We start from the raw sequence: 22913 nt of genomic DNA, 5'->3' as shown, positions 1-22913 counted from the left end.
TTTCTTTGCTGCACTAATATAGTGCAAACTAACACCTGGAATCAGAGTGGGACTTCCAGGAGAACATGATTTGTCTTGTTTTCACCTTCCACAGAAAGGCTGCATCTTCTGTGAGCAAATGTTGTCCATGATATCTGAAGTTCACAAGTTCCTTATATGTTGTTTATTTTGGCATTGTCTGTTCAACAACTCCCCCTCCAAAAATATGAATCCTCTCAGCTGGGAAGCACATGTTGGAAGAAAGTTGTTCAGATAAGTACCTGACCCGTCGTATAGAAGACCACTAGCTTTGTCTGCAGTTGCATAACTGACAAATACTTGTAAGGAACTGAATATAAAGAAAGGCATGATCTCACAGCATGTGGAGATGTGTTTAAAGGTTCTTCCAGAACAGGAACATGAAGTAAAAACAGTATGAAGTCTGAAGGTTATGGTTTGTGGCTTTTGGATGTTCTTCTTCTAGGTTGAATTCAAGCATTTAGGGTCCAGTATTTGAGATTATTAGGCATTTCCCATTTAGAGGAGTATTTGAGTGAATCTCAAGATTATTTCTAGGTTATACTTCACCCCAAATACAAATGTTAAAATAATAATAATAATAATAAGAAGAAATAATTATATTTTTCATAAACAAAACATGAAGCCTAAAGACATTGTGATATTTTTATGAGAATTAAGCACTTTTACCCCAAACTCTTATTTTTGTAATTGTGTTGTAATTCAAAAACTCTCATATTTTACTATATTTCACTAATTAAGTATTAATACATCATAATAATTGTTATACAGCCTTTAGTTTATTCGTATTTCAATAATAAAAAAAAGACAATCAACATTGACAACAGTGAGAATTATTAAAACACCGAAAGTAAATTGTTCTGATGCATGTTTAAAAAAAAGAGTTTAGGAAGAAAGTGCTTACTTTTCATTATTAAAGAAATAATGTCATTTAAAATGGATGTTTTCATGAGATTCATCCATTTGCTGATGATACTGTCATGATGTTAGTTTTCACGAGAAAGGCTACATGTCCACATCTCCGTCATATGCCAGGGTCAGGGGTTTCAGTCGATTATTGTTTTGTCTTCGCTGAGGTTTCTTTGGCTTTTTGCTGAGGACAAAAGGATAATGTGGCTGTCAAACCTTGCAGTGTGAACATAGACTGTGTGTATATGTTATCTTAGGAGTATATATTATATATACACATATGCATATTATGACATATGATACAAAAATAAAATCATGAAATATGTGTAAAAAAACAAGATGATGAAAAATCATGATGAACAGGAATAGTGCAGTCATGAATGATGAAATATAATCGGTGCCTTGATAGGAGCAAAATAAGGTGTAAAGCAGTTGGACTTCATTAAAGACCACATTGGCCTGATTCGTTTTCAGCATTATAGCAACATATGATCATAAAAAAAAACTGTTGCTACAAAACCTAGCAAGTTGCTCCCATGTGCAACATTTTCAGGAATAATAGATGCAAAGTCTGCTCCAAAACGAAGGAAACATGATTATGCTGCCTATTGAAATACCTAATTTGGGCTTAATTATAATTCAAAAATCACGTGTGTACATCACCGTGAAGACAATGCAAAAAGCATTACGACATTATCAGTGGAAAAAATAAATAAATAAATAGACAAAGTAAGAGGAATGTTGATTATAAATATTGATAAAAATAATTTAATAGAAATAAAAAGTGGACTATTTGTCGACTATCACTTATATAATATATACTATGTACTACTTACAACATACTATGTACTACAATATACTATATGTAGAACTATGTACTATTAATCTGCTATTTACTTTTTATACTATTATTTAGCATTTTATTTTCATTTAGATTTAGAAAGTTTTTTTGTCATTTTGTTGTATATGTACGTATGTGTTTTGAATATGTATATATAAATATATTTATATGTTTTTCTATTAAAACACAAACAACAAAAAAGACAATTCAATATAGTTGAGATCTATGTTTGGATTTTAGGAGAAAAGCTCTGATGGGGGATTTAAACTAGATATCAAGTATGAACATTTATGGAAGTGTATATTACTATTTTAATATGGATATACATTTTTTTTTTCACTTTTTAAACTACATTTTAGTTGTGTCCGTGATATTGCATTAGTCACAGTGTTTAATGGTGTTGTCTCATGGAAAAAAGGTAGTCAACAAATTTCTTGTTTTCATAGAAATTAATGCTAATTAAAAAAAATGGTTTTAGTTTAAGTTAACTATGCTTAAAAGGCACTGTGCAGGCAGTAGGAACCAAAGCAGCTGATTAGTTTTGGCAATTTATTTTAAATCTTTTTCTAATCCAGTAAATCATAAATAAACAGCCTACCCAGGCAGCTTGATGCATTTAGCATCAGAACGTAAGGCACAGACTGAGGTGGAGGCACGAGGCAGAGGGGGCTGAGCTGTCAGGACATCAGGAGCCTGTTTCTCCAGCCTTTAACTGGCTCTTGACTCTTGACTCGGCTGCTGGCACTCAGGGCAGGTGTAGGTCAGCTCATGGGCATCTTGGCCCATCCATACCACCGTACCATTGGCAGAATCTGGCGTCCCGAGTGATCGCCGGATGGCACAGTAACTGCTGCTCATGACAGTGAGGGAGGCATGCATGAGGGTGGGATACCAGTTAAAGAAAAACAGAACCAAACGAATGCATGGAGTGGATGAGAAAATAAAATGAGTGATTTAGCGAACGGCAAGGGTTGTCTTTCTTACCATGCGAGGTAAATCATTGACACTATAAATACCAGGAGGACAAAGACACCTGCCGCCACGCCGTACACCCACGTCTTCAGCTTTCCATCTAAAGAGGCAAGAGATTTTTTAGCCCAGGCCATTAAACTGAAGCAAAATAGAAAACTGTATAATGTTGAAATCCTATAAAAGAGCCATTTGCAGTTTTTTATCTCACCATTCTGAATATTATTCCTTGCAAAGAGTTTACATCTCACAATTGCAAGATTTAAACTAGTTATTGCGAGTTTATATTTCACTTTTTTATTTAGAATCTGAGTATATATCTCACAATTGTGACCTTTTTTCTTCGAATTGCAAGTTTGTATCTTGGAATTGCAAGTTCTAAACTACTGCAGCAATTGTGAGTTTACATCTCAAAATTCTTTTTTTATTCCTACTATGGAAATATCTCTCAATGCTTACTTTTTCTCAGAAATTTGAGTTTAGATTTCACAATTGCAAGTAATAAAATTGTAATTGGAAGTTTACATCTTGCAATTCTAAAATTTTTCTTTAGAATTATAATTTTATATCTTGCATTCTGATTAGTTTTCTCTGAATTCTGAATCTTATCATTTTTTTTTCCAGATTAAATACATATCTTGCAATTCTGGCATTTTTTGTGGTGAAAAAAAAAATGAATTGCAAGATATAAACTAGCCAGACAAAGCCAGATTTGTCATTTTTTTACTCCCATGTCAAAAACAAGACTCTGTAAAAATGTATTCATTGTTGACTGTTAAAAATTACTTTAAAAAGTGTTTGCGGAGTAATATAATTTCCTAAAAGAAATTAAACCAGCACTATTAAAATATGTTTAAGAGATACTGGACTACAGAAATTGAAATTAAACATTTACCTGGTCCAAAGGGTTGCAGGTACCAGGTGCGTCCGACAAGGCCAGGCTGTTCTGTGGTGGACAGGGTGGGGTTGATTGCACGGCTAGTCTTCACATCAGATTTCTTGTCCCCTGCAGTGGGGATTTCGAGCACAGGAATGAGTGTACACTGCTCCAGAATCCCCTCGGCAGTCAGCACCTCAGTGTAGCCCTCCTTGCATATACATGCGCCCTCCTGCAGGGGGCAGCAAATATACACAAATGATATCTTGCTTTCTACTTCCTCTCAAAGCTTGTGATGCAATTCACACCCAACAGAGTCCTTAAACCCAGACATTTTTGCACTCCCAGTTCCATCGACTCAAATTCAAAGTCAATGGTTTTTGATTTAATGCTTGAAATAAGTGTTTGTAGTTAACATGTTTTAGATTTCACTTGTGATTTTACGTGTTTTAAATACGGTGGCTGCTAATAAGTGGCCAAATGGGACTATAGAAGTTGTTGGAGTGCATTAAAAATCATCATGACAATGAACAAATGTGTAAGAATCATAAACTTTTGTCACAGAACTTATTTTCTGCAGTAATCCAAAAGCCAATGGAAATATCATGTCGGGGAAGACGCTAACTTCCAGGTTGGTCTACAAAAATACATTATCCCTTCAGTAACCTATTTACAAGGGAAATAAATGTTATCGTTCATCCCTAGTGGAAAGAAAACATCCACAAACTCCTCCTCCAAGGGATTGTGAGTAAAATTAGTCTATAAGCATGCAGTGCACTATTAAAAAAATCACTAGCAGCATTACATCATTTGAGCAATCATAATTTTGTATGCAATAATTCTAATCATAAAATGATTCAATTAGTCTAGCAAGCAAATAAAAAGTTCATTGAGTATGCTTCAAAAATATAGATCAACTGTATCAAAAAATAAAAAACAAAAGTACAGTTTACAACCGTGATTTTCTGTTGCATTCATTATAATTGCAGCAGGAGCAACTGTCTGCAGTTACAGACACCATGGCTCAGAATTACCGTAATCCCACAATTCTCTTGTTTTACCTCTGAGCAGAATGTCTGTGGTTTGTCACAAGGTGGATCACATGACTGATCCGTCCCCGGCAGTAGCACTGGAGGGCATCCACCTGGAAGAAATAACAGGGTAGAGATCATTTTCTACACTTAGCAGAAAGTAATCAGTCCATCAGAAATAGGCATATGTGCTAGTAACTTCACATAAAACTACAGAAAATGTGCATCTTTTGCACAATATACATATTACAGTATATACTGCACAGATTATGGTATCAGCATTTATGCAGAAGCTACAAAAATTCATAACACTCCACAGGACCATTAAACATGACCTAGTGAAGGCAAAAAGTCATTTTAAAGTGGCAAAAAAAAAAAACGTAAGATGTAAAGTACTCATTGCATTATTCTGTACATATACATTTTAATCTGAAATCTTGATGTTGATTGAAAAAAAAAAACACTTCTACAGACACATTATGCATCAAGGACCTGACAGTTTGTATTGGTATCTGTTATTCCTCGTTAAAGAAAGAGATGTGAAGTGGTATAGCACCTGTGACGTTTATTGCATCTGAGCGCTGACACCAGATCAGCTGAGGACTGCCCATCCACTGGTACTCATAACACTCACCAACTAGATGGAAATCAACAGAATAAATATATATTCTGCAGCCGTACACATCACAGTTGCAGAGAGACTTGATAAAGGTATTTTCATATAATCTTATATAAAAGTACTAAAACTATTAAAATGGTCCAAAATGTGAACCAAGTGCATGGTTAACGATAGCCATTGACTTACACAGTATGAAAAAAATTATAATATGAAAGACTATGGCTACCGTCAACTGTTTGGTTGCCAACATTCTTCAAAATATCTTCTTTTATGTTCAACAGAAGAAAGAAACTCATACAGGTTTGGAACAAGTGTAGGGTGAATAAATGATGACACAAATTTCATTTTTGGGTGAACTATGCCTTTAAAAAAGAATGCGTTTGTAACAAATCAGACTGCAGACATCCAACTGCATTTCATGTAAAATTCTTAAATATACATGCCTCTGTGAAAAATAAGTTTGCTTAATTGTATTGAATGGACACTTGTAGTGTACTTTAAATCTTAAAAGAAAATTTTTAACAACTGTACTTAACTGTAGTATGTTGTTTGATATTACATTTAAAAAGTTAACATTTTCAGTGTACTAAATTGCAACTTCCTCATTATAAATGTATTATTATAAACATATTTAAATACATAACATACAAGTTTCAGTAAAACTGACAAAGTATATTTTAGTGTCATTATAAATGTTTAAGTAATTATGAAATTCCATATAAAGATATAAAGTACTTACATCATACTTAAGTGAGTCAAAAAACCTCTTAGATTCAAACTATTGCATTTAATATAAATTTAAACTATAATACATATAATTACAATTAACTTGCAATAAAGTGTCCTGAAAGATTACATAACAAAGTCATTATTTCTATAATAAGTACTCTTTGTAAAAGTATGCTCAAGTCTAAGACAGGGCTTGAAAACAGAAGAAAAATGCAATCGGTTCACTCAGAGCAGAATCGATATTTTAACGTTTCTGTTCTGCGTTCCTCTGATATTATTACCGTTCCGAAACCGGTTCGGGTGGAAGAAATACCGGTTAATAACGTTTTTTTTTTAAACACTATATTATTTGCCTAATAATAATAATATAATAATAATAAAGTATAGCGTTTTCTTTACTCAAAAAGAAAAGGAAAAAATAGAGATCTAACGCTTAGCCAATAGGCTACAGCATCATCATCTCTAGATTTTGGCCAAATGTAAGCTACTTAAAAAAAAAAAAGAAAAAAACTTATCAACACTTTAAAGACAAAGTATTTTTAAGATATTTAAAAATGTTTGCTGCATTGTTAAAAAAAAAAGAAACATTATAAGATTGCTAATTTTATTAGCCCTATTACTTCCGAAAAATAAAGGCGAAAATGCCTGTAGTCTAAAGCAAAATGCTTAAAAACATTATAAAAACAGTTATTAGTTTAGGCTATAAAAACGTCAATCCAAAAACAAATCTAAATTGAAGCTGATGCCTACCTCTCTCTTTCGGCACAAATCCAAATGTTTCCATGTTCCCGACGTATCTGGATTCTAAAACTGTCACGGATCCAGCCAACCAAGCAGGGTCAGACCCTACAGCTCAACCTTCCCGTTCCTGCTCACCTGAGTATTAAATCATTGCACCTGCCGCTGACCAATCAAGACTGGCATATAAACCCGCACTCACAGACACCTAACCATCTGGTCTCGTCTATCGCATGTTTGTGTAAGAGTCACCCGACTCCCGACCTCCAGCCCGCAGATCACCTTCAACGTCATCGTCATCTTCGTCCTCATCGGCCTCATCGGCCGTTGGTCAGTGGTTAACGATCTTCTTCCTCCCTGAAGTACGCCAGGACTTGTGTTTTGGAAGTGAAGTCTCTCGGACGCTGGGCATTCACGTAATTTCACCTCTGCTGGGTTTTCCCTGAGTGTTTCCTCTTCATTAAAATTCAGTGAACTCTCGTCTTGTCTCCTGTGCTTCAGTGGTGTGTGACAGAAGACCAGACCATTTTACGATGGATATGGCCCCCGGTTCTTCGACCACGTCACAAATCGATCCGTTTGCCGAACTTGTAAATCAGCTCCGGCAGTCACTCTTTCCTCCAGGCGCCGCTTCCTCACCTGAACTGCCGGCCGGTCCCATGGCCTTACCAGTGGCGCAGCGGAGAATTGCAGCGGCTTTCTACTTCAATGCACCCTATTGTTTGAGATGCAACCTCAGTGCTTCCCCACAGATAGAGCCAAGATCGCATTTATTATCTCCCTGCTCTCTGGTCGTGCTCTCCTGTGGGCTAAAACCATCTGGGAACAAGCTGGGCCTGCAACTCGTACCCTGGAAACTTTCATAGCACATTTTAAGGAGGTATTTGATCAATCTGCAAACTCCCTTTCTGTACATGACCAGTTATATCACCTAAGACAGGGGAGATCCTCTGTGGCAGAGTATGCAGTAAAGTTCCGCACCTTAGCTGCTGCGAGTGGATGGAATGAGGCTGCTCTCATCACTGCTTATAGACAGGGATTATCCCCATCTTTCCGATTACATCTTGCCATCTATGATGATAGCTTTGGGTTGGAAAACCTTATCCAGCGATCTATCCGTGTAGCCCAGAGGCTAGCAGCCTGTGATCTGGAATCACCTGCGCCCCCTACTTCATCTGCCACCTCCGCAGTAGCCCTATCTTCCCCAGTGCCATATCCTCCAGCATCAGCCATCGAACCTATGCAGGTTGACTCCTTCCATCTCTCACCTGCTGAACGCCAAAGACGGCTGCGACAACACTTATGTCTCTACTGTGGAGCAGAGGGTCATCTTATGTCTGAATGCCCCGTTCGTCCTCCTCGTCCAGCGGTGAGTAGCCTGACCTCTAGGGCTGAAGTTACATCATTAGTCTACTTTCCTGTATCCGTGATCTCTGCCACAAATTCCATTTCAGCGAAGGCCCTCATTGACTCGGGTTCTGCGGGAAACTTCATTTCCAGAAACCTCGTCAACCAGTTCCACATCCCGCAAATCCCTTGCCAGAAGATGAATGTACACTCCATCCCGGGGAAACCTCTCGGAAAAGGTATCATTACTCACTGTACAACATCCCTTACCCTACGCATTGGAATAACCCATTGTGAAAGGATCTCCTTACTGGTGCTGGAGGGATCAACTGCTGATATCATCCTGGGACGCCCTTGGCTTAGGCAGCATAACCCTCACCTTTCCTGGACTACTGGTGACATCCTCTCTTGGAGCGCCTCCTGCTTTAAAAGTTGTCTACAACTACCTACCCGACCCCTTTTCACGACTAAATCAACCCAGTTACACCTCCAGGCCACGACCATCGAGAGTCCCGGAGTCCAGCATGATATAGCAGTCCCAGAAGAGTGTAGGACATTCCAAGATGTCTTTAGTAAACAACTAGCCACCCGTTTGCCACCACACAGACCATGGGACTGTGCCATTGAACTACTGCCTGGTGTGACCCTACCAAAGGGAAGAGTGTATCCCCTATCCATCCCAGAACAGAAGGCCATGGAAGAGTATATAGAAGAGGCTCTTCGTCAGGGTAACATCCGACCTTCTGCTTTCCCTTTCGCTTCCAGTTTCTTCTTTGTAGCCAAGAAAGACGGAGGCTTAAGACCATGCATTGATTATCGGGCCCTTAACAAGCAGACCATACTGTACAAATATCCCCTTCCCCTGGTACCAGCAACACTCGAGATGTTGAGAGGGGCTTCCATCTTCACCAAGTTAGACCTGCGCAGTGCGTACAACCTCATCCGGATACGGAATGGGGGATGAATGGAAGACTGCCTTCATCACACCATCAGGGCACCATGAATACCGGGTCATGCCATACGGGCTAGCCAACTCACCCTCTGTATTCCAGGCCTTCATGAATGAGGTGTTCCGGGACTACCTACATCGGTTTGTGATCATTTACATCGATGACATCCTAATATACTCCCAAAACAAGGCCGATCATCATCTTCACGTGACACAGGTTCTCCAGAGACTGGGGGAAAATCAACTGTACCTCAAACTCGAAAAATGTGAATTTCACCGCTCCTCTATTCAATTCTTGGGCTACATCATTGATGCCAGGGGTGTACAAATGGATCTGAAGAAGGTGGAAGCTGTCCGGCAGTGGCCCATTCCCACTTCTATCAAGGAACTCCAATGATTCCTGGGTTTTGCTAATTTTTATCGCCGCTTCTTCAGTAACTTTAGTACCTTAGCAGCCCCCCTCACTTCCCTCCTACGGAAGATGCCCAAGCATCTCTCATGGTCTCCAGCAGCATCACAGGCATTCTCCCAGTTAAAATTAGCCTTCACTACAGCTCCAACTTTGGTCCACCCTAACCCGGCATTACCCTTCATTGTTGAAGTCAATGCCTCTACGACAGGTGTGGGAGCGGTGTAATCACAGCGGGAGGGTGTTCCACCGAAGCTCCATCCATGTGCCTTCTTCTCCAAGAAGTTATCCCCGGCGGAACAGAATTATGATATTGGCAATCGGGAACTGCTAGCCATCAAACTTGCATTGGAGGAATGGCGTCACTGGCTGGAGGGAGCCAATCATCCGTTTGAAGTTATCACTGACCAGCGCAACTTAGAGTACCTCCGGGAAGCTAAACGCCTAAACCCTCGTCAAGCCAGATGGGCACTATTCTTCACCCGGTTTAGATTCACAGTGACGTATCATCCAGGAACAAAGAACCAAAGGGCCGACGCCCTTTCCCACATTCATGCCCCAGACCAAGCTACCCGGCCACCAGAATCCAAACTCCCTCCAGCCATCATTGTCAGTCCCATCCATTGGGCTCTAACATGATCAGATTGCCCAAGCAACTCTTTCTGAACCTGCTCCACCGGGAGTTCCCGAAGGGTTAGCCTATGTCCCATCAGCTCTACGACTGCCCCTCATGAACTCTGTACACTCCTCCTTAGGGTCAGGACATCCCGGCAGCCAACGAACCCTCTCGCTCATCCGCGATATTGGTGGCCTGGCATGTCCGGAGAAATCAAACGCTTTGTTCAAGGATGTTCCACCTGTGCCATCTCCAGCGTACCACACCATCTTCCTGAGGGGAAGTTACTTCCACTGCCTATTCCTCGCCGACCCTGGTCACACATAGGAGTAGATTTCATTTCAGATCTGCCCAACTCTAACTCCTACACTTGCGTTCTTGTGGCAGTAGATCATTTCTCGAAAGCCTGTCGCCTTATCCCACTAAAATGACTGCCATCAGCCATGGAGACTGCTGAAGCCCTATTCAATCAGGTATTTCGGAACTATGGGCTACCCGAAGACATAATCTCGGGCCGAGGACCTCAGTTTATTTCCAGAGTTTGGAAGGCCTTCTTCCGTCTCCTAGGGGTATCCATAAACCTAACATCTGGCTACCATCCACAATCGAATGGTCAGACGGAAACAAAGATACAGGAGATCGGACGCTTCCTGAGATCCTACTGCCATGGCCACCAGCAAACTTGGAGCCGATATCTCACCTGGGCCGAGTATGCTCAAAACTCTCTCCGCCAGTCCACCACAGGCCTAACACCATTCCAATGTGTGCTCGGCTTCCAGCCACCTCTGTTCCCATGGTCAGGAGAGCCCTCTGAGGTCCCAGCAGTCAACTGTTGGTTTCAGGAAAGCGAGAGGGTTTGGGACTCTGCACATGTCCATCTGCAAAGGGCAGTTAGGAGGCACAAGAAGCAGGCAGACGTTCACAGAGCAGTAACCCCTACTTACCTCCCTGTTCAGAAGGTCTGGCTCTCTACTAGGGATATACGCCTCCGGCTGCCCTGCCGCAAGCTGAGTCCCAAATACATAGGGCCATTCACGATTTTAAGGCAGATCAATCCTGTCACTTATCATCTAAAATTACCCCCCAAATTGCAGAATTGCTCCTACCTTCCATGTATCTCTGTTAAAACCTCACCGACCTTCTCTTCTCCCTTCTCCCACATGGTCTGACATGGCTGAGGTACCTCCTCCTCCAATCGAACTGGAGGAAGACCCCATCTACACTGTACGTGCCATCCTGGATTCACAGCGAAGAGGAGGCCAACTGGAATATCTCATTGACTGGGAGGGTTTCGGTCCTGAAGAAAGTGTCCTGGATTCCGCATGAGGATGTTCTAGACCCTACCTTACTCCAGGAGTTCCATATCAATCAACCAGATCGTCCTGCACACAGAGGGAGAGGCCGTCCTCGTCGCCACCATCATCGGGCTTCAGGAGCTGCCCGTTGAGGAGGGGGTACTGTCACGGATCGAACTAACCAAGCAGCGTCAGACCCTACAGCTCAACCTTCCCGTTCCTGCTCACCCGAGTATTAAATCATTGCACCTGCTGCTGACCAATCAAGACTGGCATATAAACCCGCACTCACAGACACCTAACCATCTGGTCTCGTCTATCGCATGTTTGTGTAAGACTCACCCGACTCCCGACCTCCAGCCCGCAGATCACCTTCATCATCATCTTTGTCCTCATCGGCCGTTGGTCAGTGGTTAACGATCCTCTTCCTCCCTGAAGTACGCCAGGACTTATGTTTTGGAAGTGAAGTCTCTCGGACGCTGGGCATTTACGTAATTTCACCTCTGAGTGTTTCCTCTTCATTAAAATTCAGTGAACTGTGCTTTAGTGGTGTGTGACAAAAATAGTATTTAATATTAGGGATGCACCGAATCCAGATTTTTGTGAATCCGAAACCGAATACCGAATCCTACTCGCATCCTTATTCCATTAAAACAGTAAAACACATTAAAGAAGTAAACAATGTCCACAGCAATGTATTTTTCATTTTATTTTATCTGTAAAAAAAAAAAAAAAAAAAAAAAAAAGAGTAGGCAACATTATGCCAGGATGACAAGTGAGAAAAACTTTTTTGACAATTACCAAGCATATGCTTCCCCAAGTAAACAACCAAAACCTTTCAATAAAAGTGCAGCAATGCAAAGAAAAGTGTTTTTCTTTTCTTTTTAAAAATCAGAATATGTTTGGTGACTTAACTGAAATGAATGTTATTGAACATTAACTCAATAAACATGGATAGAAGGCTGTTTAGTTTTCGTTTATAACAGTAGGATAGACGATGATTACAGTAGCCAAATATTACGAAAAATATTACGGAAGATCACATCTCCTGCATCATAATTAAATTAACTTAAAATCTCTAATCTTTCACATGAAATGAGAGTTTCATTTAAAAAAAAAAAAGACGCTCTGCATTAACAGGTGACAGCCGGTTGCGAGTGTGGGAACGAATGTTCAGCAGTACTGAAAAGTCTTTCCCTGGGCACAGAGGTTTACTGGCACACAGAGGTAGATTTTTTACATTTTTGCCAGCAGTGGAAATCGCTGTTGGTTTGTCTTCCACCACTGAAGAGGATCCTCTCTAAGAGGAATCAAAGGCTCACCGAAAAAAACGCTTATCTCCACGTCAGCACCCGATGTGACTGGCTGGCTCTGTATTGCTACGGTATATATTGTTCCATCCACTCAAGATTCCTGAACAGTTTAGTTTAGAGCGAACTGTCGGGCCTTGTTCCTCCTCATGTAAACACCTTCACGCAATCAAGGCCGCGTGACATCGACCAGCGTAGCGCAAGCCTAGGGTTTGGTTCAGTGAAAAAAAAACCCTAAGGTTCGGCCGAAACCGAACCCCGTCAAAAAGCCCAGTATTCGGCTGAATCTGAATCCTGGATTCGGTGCATCCCTATTTAATATAAAGAATATAGAATAATGGTAAATATATAATAAGTAACGCTGTATATGCGTCCGAAAGTTGGACTCCAAATTTTATTCTAAGAATTATTTTGAGGTTAATATAGCAAATGAAAACTGTTCAGCTTCCGGGAAATTTGAGAAGCTCCGCTAGGCTATTTTAGTTCCCCTCACTCCACAATAAATCCTTCAAATTAACAGTATTTAGAAAATAAGAATTAAAAATATAAGAATCTATAGCAATATTACGACAAACTAAAACTAACTAATTTAGGCTAAAACGAAACTGAAACCAGCGGGTCTCTCATTCAATATATATACGCATAGTGTATTTTAACCATGCAGCAAACCTTTTAACATTTTTTGATAATTTACTGAAAATAAATAAATGACTTTTTAAACTGTTTAACTGATTATTAATCCGTCAGAATTAGCTGATTCAGTTTGCTGCATTCATGCACACTCAGAAACCGGTGACTGTGAACGAATCAGCAGAGCTTGAATGAGCTTTTGTCATCGCTGAATCTTTCTCAGACGTTTCCAAATGTCGAAATTGGTTAGCGCATCTATCTGTGCATGATTATGTCCAATGCACCCGGCGAGTGGAGCTTCTAAAAGTTTGGAATAATCAAAGGAGATCTGCGGTCCTCAGTTGGACAGGAAAGGCTAAGCATGCTGGCGCTTGAGTGTCGAATGCACATGCAAAAAAAAGCCCTTTTTGCGCTGCGTCATCAGGCCTAATTTGGTCTTAATCCTGCCCTGAAGGCAGTTCATTGAGACTTGCCTATGATGAGTTCACAGCTGAGCAGACATTTCACTCGCTGGCTTCAGCTTCACATGGAATTCGTGATTGGTTGACAGCAAATTTCAAATATTAAATGGAACGATAAAATGACGTTATTAACCGGTTATCAGCCATTTCAAATTTTCGATTCTGTTCGGAACTATAAAATTTGATTTCGTTTCTGTTTCTGGTTCTGTTCCTGTCAAAATTTCGTTCTTTTCCGGTTTTCGTTTTCGTTCCTTGAACCGGTTCGGAGCCCTGGTCTAAGGTGATGTCATTATAAAAACAAACGATAGCCTATGTGTTATAAAATGTTAAATTCTTAAAATGATTCATGTTGAATAACATCAGTCTTTATTCAAATGAGAGAGGAGGAGCATGTTTTCTCACTGCTGCAGGGCCGGGTCTGCCACTCCTGATCGGGGCACTGAGCGATGTTCTCCGGTTCCTGTGCGATGACGGCACGCGAGCGGACCTGCACCGGAGTGAAGTCCAAACGCTGACCCTTCACACACACACTCTGACACGGGCTCCAGTCGGACCACTCCATCAGGTAACAGTCACCTGAACAGATCAACAGACTCATCTAAATAGCTTTCCATTTCATTCACAACACTTATAACAGCAGAAGAGGAGGTTCCTGTAAACTGCAGTCTGCTGTGCAACAACTTTTTTTTTTTTTTATTAGTTCAAATGTAATGAGCCTGCTCTTCTAGGGAAGTTAACTACATTATAAAATATATAAAAAGCAGAGAATTACATTGAAGCTATTTAAGGGTGCAAAGTTAGATAAATAGATATCTATCTACTGTATCTATCTATCTATCTAGTATCTATCTAGTATCTATCTATCTATCTATCTATCTATCTATCTATCTATCTATCTATCTATCTATCTATCTATCTAGTATCTATCTATCTAGTATCTATCTAGTATCTATCTAGTATCTATCTATCTAGTATCTATCTAGTATCTATCTATCTAGTATCTATCTATCTAGTATCTATCTATCTAGTATCTATCTATCTATCTATCTATCTATCTATCTATCTATCTATCTATCTAGTATCTATCTATCTATCTATCTATCTATCTATCTAGTATCTATCTATCTATCTATCTAGTATCTATCTATCTAGTATCTATCTATCTAGTATCTATCTATCTATCTAGTATCTATCTATCTATCTATCTATCTATCTATCTATCTATCTATCTATCTATCTATCTATCTATCTATCTATCTATCTATCTATCTATCTATCTAGTATCTATCTATCTATCTATCTATCTATCTATCTATCTATCTAGTATCTATCTATCTATCTATCTAGTATCTATCTATCTATCTATCTATCTATCTAGTATCTATCTATCTATCTATCTATCTAGTATCTATCTATCTATCTATCTAGTATCTATCTATCTATCTATCTAGTATCTAGTATCTAGTATCTATCTATCTATCTATCTATCTATCTATCTATCAATCTATCTATCTATCTATCTATCTATCTATCTATCTATCTAGTATCTAGTATCTAGTATCTATCTATCTAGTATCTATCTATCTATCTAGTATCTATCTAGTATCTATCTAGTATCTATCTATCTATCTATCTATCTATCTATCTATCTATCTATCTATCTATCTATCTATCTATCTATCTATCTATCTATCTATCTATCTATCTATCTATCTATCTAGTATCTATCTATCTATCTACTATCTATCTATCTATCTACTATCTAGTATCTATCTATCTATCTATCTATCTATCTATCTATCTATCTATCTATCTATCTATCTATCTATCTATCTATCTATCTATCTATCTATCTATCTAGTATCTATCTATCTATCTATCTAGTATCTATCTATCTATCTACTATCTATCTATCTATCTACTATCTAGTATCTATCTATCTATCTATCTATCTATCTATCTATCTATCTATCTATCTATCTATCTATCTATCTATCTATCTATCTATCTATCTATCTAGTATCTAGTATCTAGTATCTATCTATCTAGTATCTATCTATCTATCTATCTATCTATCTATCTATCTATCTATCTATCTATCTATCTATCTAGTATCTATCTATCTATCTATCTATCTATCTATCTATCTATCTATCTATCTATCTATCTATCTATCTATCTATCTTCTATCTATCTATCTATCTATCTATCTAGTATCTAGTATCTAGTATCTAGTATCTATCTATCTATCTATCTATCTATCTATCTATCTATCTATCTATCTATCTAGTATCTATCTATCTATCTATCTATCTATCTATCTATCTATCTAGTATCTAGTATCTAGTATCTAGTATCTAGTATCTATCTATCTATCTATCTATCTATCTATCTATCTATCTATCTATCTATCTATCTATCTATCTAGTATCTATCTATCTATCTATCTAGTATCTATCTATCTATCTATCTATCTAGTATCTATCTATCTATCTATCTAGTATCTATCTATCTAGTATCTATCTATCTAGTATCTATCTATCTATCTATCTATCTATCTATCTATCTATCTATCTATCTATCTATCTATCTATCTAGTATCTATCTATCTATCTATCTATCTATCTATCTATCTATCTAGTATCTATCTATCTATCTATCTATCTAGTATCTATCTATCTATCTATCTATCTAGTATCTATCTATCTATCTATCTATCTAGTATCTATCTATCTATCTATCTATCTATCTATCTATCTATCTATCTATCTATCTATCTATCTAGTATCTATCTATCTATCTATCTAGTATCTATCTATCTATCTATCTATCTATCTATCTATCTATCTATCTATCTATCTATCTATCTATCTATCTATCTATCTATCTAGTATCTATCTATCTATCTATCTATCTATCTATCTAGTATCTATCTATCTAGTATCTATCTATCTAGTATCTATCTATCTATCTATCTATCTATCTATCTATCTATCTATCTATCTTCTATCTATCTATCTATCTATCTATCTAGTATCTAGTATCTAGTATCTAGTATCTATCTATCTATCTATCTATCTAGTATCTATCTATCTATCTATCTATCTATCTAGTATCTAGTATCTAGTATCTAGTATCTATCTATCTATCTATCTATCTATCTATCTAGTATCTATCTATCTAGTATCTATCTATCTATCTATCTATCTATCTATCTATCTATCTATCTATCTATCTATCTATCTAGTATCTAGTATCTAGTATCTAGTATCTAGTATCTATCTATCTATCTATCTATCTATCTATCTATCTATCTATCTATCTATCTATCTATCTATCTATCATCTATCTAGTATCTATCTATCTAGTATCTATCTATCTAGTATCTATCTATCTATCTATCTAGTATCTAGTATCTATCTATCTAGTATCTATCTATCTATCTATCTATCTAGTATCTAGTATCTATCTATCTATCTAGTATCTATCTATCTATCTAGTATCTATCTATCTATCTACTATCTAGTATCTATCTATCTAGTATCTATCTATCTATCTACTATCTAGTATCTATCTATCTATCTATCTATCTATCTATCTATCTATCTATCTATCTATCTATCTATCTATCTATCTATCTATCTAGTATCTAGTATCTATCTATCTATCTAGTATCTATCTATCTAGTATCTATCTATCTATCTATCTATCTATCTATCTATCTATCTTCTATCTATCTAGTATCTAGTATCTAGTATCTATCTATCTATCTATCTATCTATCTATCTATCTATCTATCTATCTATCTATCTATCTATCTATCTATCTATCTATCTATCTATCTATCTATCATCTATCTAGTATCTATCTATCTAGTATCTATCTATCTAGTATCTATCTATCTATCTAGTATCTATCTATCTATCTAGTATCTATCTATCTATCTAGTATCTATCTATCTATCTATCTATCTATCTATCTATCTATCTATCTATCTATCTATCTATCTATCTATCTATCTATCTATCTATCTATCTATCTATATCTATCTAGTTTTTCACAATAAGTTTGCATGCAATGATGGCCTCACAGATCAAGAATCCTGTGTGATTTTTGTCTGTTACCAGGGCAGGGTAAAGTGCAGGACTCCTCCAGAATAATATTTTTATCTCCATCGACGGCCTGCTCCAATCCAGCACAGAGCTCTTCCTCTACAGTGCTGCTCTTCCCATCGCCAGAGCCGTCTGATACAAAGCATGACAGGTTCCGGAAACGCAGGCCCACCCCGCACACCACCTCCTACAACACACACACACACACAGGTTCAGGTGTGAGTCATCAACACTTCCTAAATCCAAAGATCAAAAGCAGGATTGAAATGGAGGAGGATCAGACAGAATAATAGAAGAGGAGACAAGGTTGACAGCAAGATTGGAAAACAAGGTATTGGGAGAGCGAGGAGTTCCAGCGTAGGTCGTTAACGCATTCAGAGCGTGTGCCGCTGGGCGACTGAGGTGTTTAGCTTCAGCTATTGCTCTGTTGTACAACACAGTTCAATAAACAAGTCTGAATTTCATGAGTCACAAAAATAGATCAGTAGAGGACAATTTTTTAACCTTATATTAATCGAATCCAGAAAAAAAAGCATAATTTTCACAAAAATATTAAACAGCACAACTGTTTTTTAACATTGATAATAAGAAATGTTTATTCAGCAGCAAATCAGCATATTAGAATGAGTTCTTGAGGATCATGTGACATTGAAGCCTGGAGTAATGATGATAAAAATACAGCTTTGATCACAGGAATAAATTATATTTTAAAATATATTCAGATAGAAATCATTTATTTTAAATTGTAATAATATATCAAAATATTACTGTTTTTAGTGTATTATACGCAGACTTGGTGAGCAGAATTTAAAAAAAAAATCTTACCAGCCCCAAATATTTGAATGTGGTACTACTGTGAACCTTAGAGTGAATAATTTGACATTCAATCTAAAAATTTTCAGTGAAAAAAATGCACAAAAACATGATTTGTGAAATATAGACTTGACCTGGAACCTTTGCAAGTTGAAGTTCATTTTTTCTTATGTGAATGTATTTCAGTGTTTAAGTTCAATTTGATGATCAAGAATTGCAAAAGACCTCAACACGGCACTCGGACCACGGGCCGTACTGCCATCTGTAACAGGGTCGTACAGGACACGGCTTCCACTGCTCCATCTGAGACGGACACGGCCTGCCGTCCCCCTGAGACGCCTCAACCACCGTCCGTCTCCGCCACATCTTCCCTGAGGAATTGACACACAAGACAGAGAAATGAGTTTAAGCTCAAGTTCCACAGAGAACAACACACTTTAAAGAAACTGCTGACCTCAAAACCTGATCTGTTCTGTATCAGAGCAAAAATATGGTAATACAACGTTTTATGTACTTTTTAAAAATATGATTATATGATTCAATTATATGATAGTTTGTGTGTGTGTGTGTGTGTGTGTGTGTGTGTGTGCAATACATTTAAAAGAGATTTTCTCAAGAACTGCATCTATTTGAAATATAAATAGTTTTTAACATTATAAATCATATTAATGTATTAATGTCACTTTTGATAAATTGCAGAATCAAATAACTAATTTCTTTAAAAAAAAAACAAAAAAAAAACTTCTGAATGATAGTGAACATTATGAGAAGAGTAAAAAAAAAAATCCCAAAAGTTTAGACTTTTCAGAGTGAAATATGAGCTGGACCTGTTTTTGACAGATTTGGCATGCACACACATCTCCACACACTCACAGCAGACTCAGATAACTCTCTAGCTCATCCCACATGTGTTTAGCATAAAACTGCATACAATGCACCACCTTCTGTCTCGCTCTGCTTTATTCAGCCTTATCTTGGAAGTGTTTGGCAGGCAAACTGTCACTTTCTATCTAGCGCTGCTTCCCTCTGTTTTCGTTGAACAGTACTTTCACAAAGTTCACCATTTCATCGAATTCTAGCTCCATTCTCCTATGCTGTCTTTTTTCTACAAGCTCAATTGTACAGCCTACATACTTGCCTAGTCTCAAACAGGTGAGCATGGCTCTATAGCCACACCAAGATCATTGCTTTATTTTTCTTTACTTTAAAGTTGCACTTCAGGCAGAACATTTGATCTGAGCCTGCTATTTTGATGTTTTTTTCAGTATTGTGTACAGCATATTTGGCTGAGACTTATACCATTATTATATCATTATTTATTTATTTTTTTTAAGAAATGAAAAACTGTATTCGTCAATGATTCATTAAATTCATCAAAAGTGACAGTAAAGGTTTTTAGATTACAAAATATTTCTACTTCAAATAAATGTTGTTATTTTGATCTTTCAAATTTCTATTCATTCATATTCATTCTATTCATCTATTTAAAAAATCACGGTTTCCAGAAAAAATATGAAGCAGCACAACTGTTTTGAACATTGATAATAATCAGGAATGTTTCTTGAGCAGCAAATCCGCATATTAGAATGATTTCTGAAGGATCATGTGACACTGAATACTGAAGTAATGATGCTGATCAAAAGTAAAATTACTTTTTAAAATATTTTAAAATATATTAAATTAGAAAACAGTTATTGTAAATAGCAATAATTACTATAGCAGCAATAATTGCTGTTTTAATGTATTTTTATCAAATAAATGCAACTTTAATGAGCATTTGAGACTTCAATTAAAAGCATTACAAAATCTAACTGAGCCCAAACTTTTTAATGGAAGTGTTTATGACAAACACATTTAACACAGCAGTAAGAAGTCTTTGGCTTGAGTATTTGGCTTTACCTTCAAGGCCACAGGTCTGTGAGCAGTCTGACCATGCTGACCAATCAGAGAGCAGACAGTTGACTGGACACTCCACCGTACAGGAAGCATTCATCTGCCATTTCTTCTCTAAGTGTAGCTGCGGTGGAAATAAGACCGTTTCTTAAGCATTTGTGTGAAAAAAAGGTCATTCCAAAAGAGAAACATCTGAGAAGCTAAAGAACTGTATTTTCTTTTTTTTTACCCTGTTACAAAGACAGCTGGCTGAAAACTGGGTTATATGGTTAATATGCCATGCATATGATTTATCACCCACAGGGTCCAAGAGCTGTCGGTTTTGACTGATCTTTTGCCATTTCTTTTCACATTAACCCACTATTTAAAATGCCACCAACTAACCTTGTTTCTTTTCCACTGGATCTCAACATCATAGTAATAGTTAAAACATCATAAGTGTAGATTTAGAGACTTAAAAATTGTATTGCAAATATATATATTTTATTCGTGTTTTAGTGGCGTTTGCAAATGCATTTTCTTTGTGGAATATACTGTTTAAAAGTTTGGGGTCAGTAAATTATTCTTTTTTTTCACAATACATTAATACTTACTTCTACTGAGAATAAAACAAAGAAATTCACAAGCGGCAGCATCTGTAAATTAATGCACAAACCTCTTCGCAGTACTTGAGGTCAACAGATTTGCCATCACTTCTAACGCAGTCCAGCATCCTCGTCTTGAGACCGATTCCACACACAGCGTTGGCACTTAATTGGCACGTGCTCCAGTCTAAGTGAACATACACACACACAGACACACACACACAGATGTCACCCTGCAGGTTCTCATTAAACTACATGTCTAGGTCAGAGGTTGCTTGTGTCCACCAGAGCAGATGGCTTGAGGACCGCTGTGCTTCACTCGGACACTCTTGGAGGGGAATCGTGAATGAAGTCTGAGCAGATGGAGCAAGCAGCTCCAGTAATGATCCCAACTCTTCAATGACTCATTCATATGAACGGCAATTCAAAACAATAAGAGTAAAGGAAGTGCTGTGTGGATAATGCCCAGACCAGAAGGACTTAAAAACCGCAGGCAGACAAAGAGCAGACAAATGTGTTAAAGTCAGCAAGAAACAACATTCATAAGCAATATTACTGCAGTACTGTGGTGTACTTTTAGAGAGAAAAAGAGATTGTTTTATGAGAAAAGAATATTGATTTTATTTATTGATTTGGATCATTAATGTCACATTAACTTTAGAAAGAACACAATTTGGCAAACCATTTGGGAAATTAAGATTTATCACTTTGATGTTAAATATTAAATCATTATTGTTATTTTTCTTAAATACTTGTTTTTTTAATTTAATTTTTTTTTTACTGTGAAATATTACATTACCAATATTTCTTATTTTGTTTTTATATAGAATTGTATAGAAAAATGTATAGAAATGCAGCCTTACAAACAAGGGCCTTTTAACTAAAAAAACAATAACAAACACATTTTAAATTATTATTTGAAGTAATGTAACATTATAAATATGAATAATAAAAAGATTTCAATAATAATAGCAATATTTTCATAAAGTGTTATAAAATCTGAAATTTTTAAAACTAATTAATTAAACATTTTTTTTAATTATTTGCTTTCAATAAGATTTTTGCTCCAAATCGAGCAACCATAGCTAGAAAACCAGTTTGGGGAAACCCTTTTTTTTCAGTTTTGGTCTCCTCACCGGTGATGTTGTAGCTGTAGTGAAAGCAGTTGCGGTTCAGGAGGCAGGGCTCGGTCTGCATGCTAACTGGACAGTCCTCTCCCTCTTTCGGCAGACGCAGGGCAAACGCTGTCCTCTCTCGATCTCCTCTTCCAGAACACGGCTTAAAGAGGCCAGTAAAATAGACTGCTGTTTATTTATGTTAATGAGCTCATAATTCTCTCATATTTCTCTCCAAGCCGTTTATTAACTGTCTAACAAGTGACCTGCTCTGATTTTTTTATGCCACTATTTATGCCTCAATGTCAGTTGGCTCTGACTGAAATCATAAAACACAGAATAAAATGATATCCCTTTTAGCATTAGCCAGAAATGCTATTGCTCAGATTTAAGGGATATCTTAGACATGTCTCAGATGTGTAGGATAAAAAAAACAGTGTTGTTATTGTTAATCAGTGTTGCTAATATTTTAGGGATTTAAATAGAGTTGGAATAAAGAATAAATATTAAAACTATATAAAACTTACAAATCTTAAATTAGAAAATTAGAAATGTTGCCTTGGCAACTAACTGAAATAACTAAGTTCTAAAATTACAAAAAATAAAAATGAAATTAATGTTAAATATAATTATAAAAAAAACTAATAC

General features: G+C 37.1%; 1 protein-coding gene across 1 annotated transcript in view; it reads right to left on the bottom strand.

The window, feature by feature from the left end:
- Window positions 1–964: 964 nt before the first annotated feature.
- Window positions 965–22913, bottom strand: part of LOC132103405 (thrombospondin type-1 domain-containing protein 7A-like) — a 106630-nt gene continuing 84681 nt past the window's right edge. The window contains exons 19-29 of the mRNA XM_059508486.1: window positions 22287–22428; window positions 21222–21337; window positions 20573–20690; window positions 18899–19044; window positions 17873–18047; window positions 14151–14324; window positions 5202–5282; window positions 4676–4758; window positions 3633–3846; window positions 2753–2840; window positions 965–1111 (exon numbers count right to left, since the gene is read on the bottom strand). Coding sequence (XP_059364469.1) covers window positions 1024–1111; window positions 2753–2840; window positions 3633–3846; window positions 4676–4758; window positions 5202–5282; window positions 14151–14324; window positions 17873–18047; window positions 18899–19044; window positions 20573–20690; window positions 21222–21337; window positions 22287–22428 — 1425 coding nt within the window. The 3' untranslated portion in view covers window positions 965–1023. The remainder of the gene's footprint in view (window positions 1112–2752; window positions 2841–3632; window positions 3847–4675; window positions 4759–5201; window positions 5283–14150; window positions 14325–17872; window positions 18048–18898; window positions 19045–20572; window positions 20691–21221; window positions 21338–22286; window positions 22429–22913) is intronic.

Source organism: Carassius carassius, chromosome 24 (assembly GCF_963082965.1).
Source record: "Carassius carassius chromosome 24, fCarCar2.1, whole genome shotgun sequence".
In the NCBI taxonomy this organism is placed as follows: Eukaryota; Metazoa; Chordata; class Actinopteri; order Cypriniformes; family Cyprinidae; genus Carassius; species Carassius carassius.
Note: the sequence above shows the minus strand (reverse complement) of the source record. Positions and strands in the feature narration are given on the sequence as shown.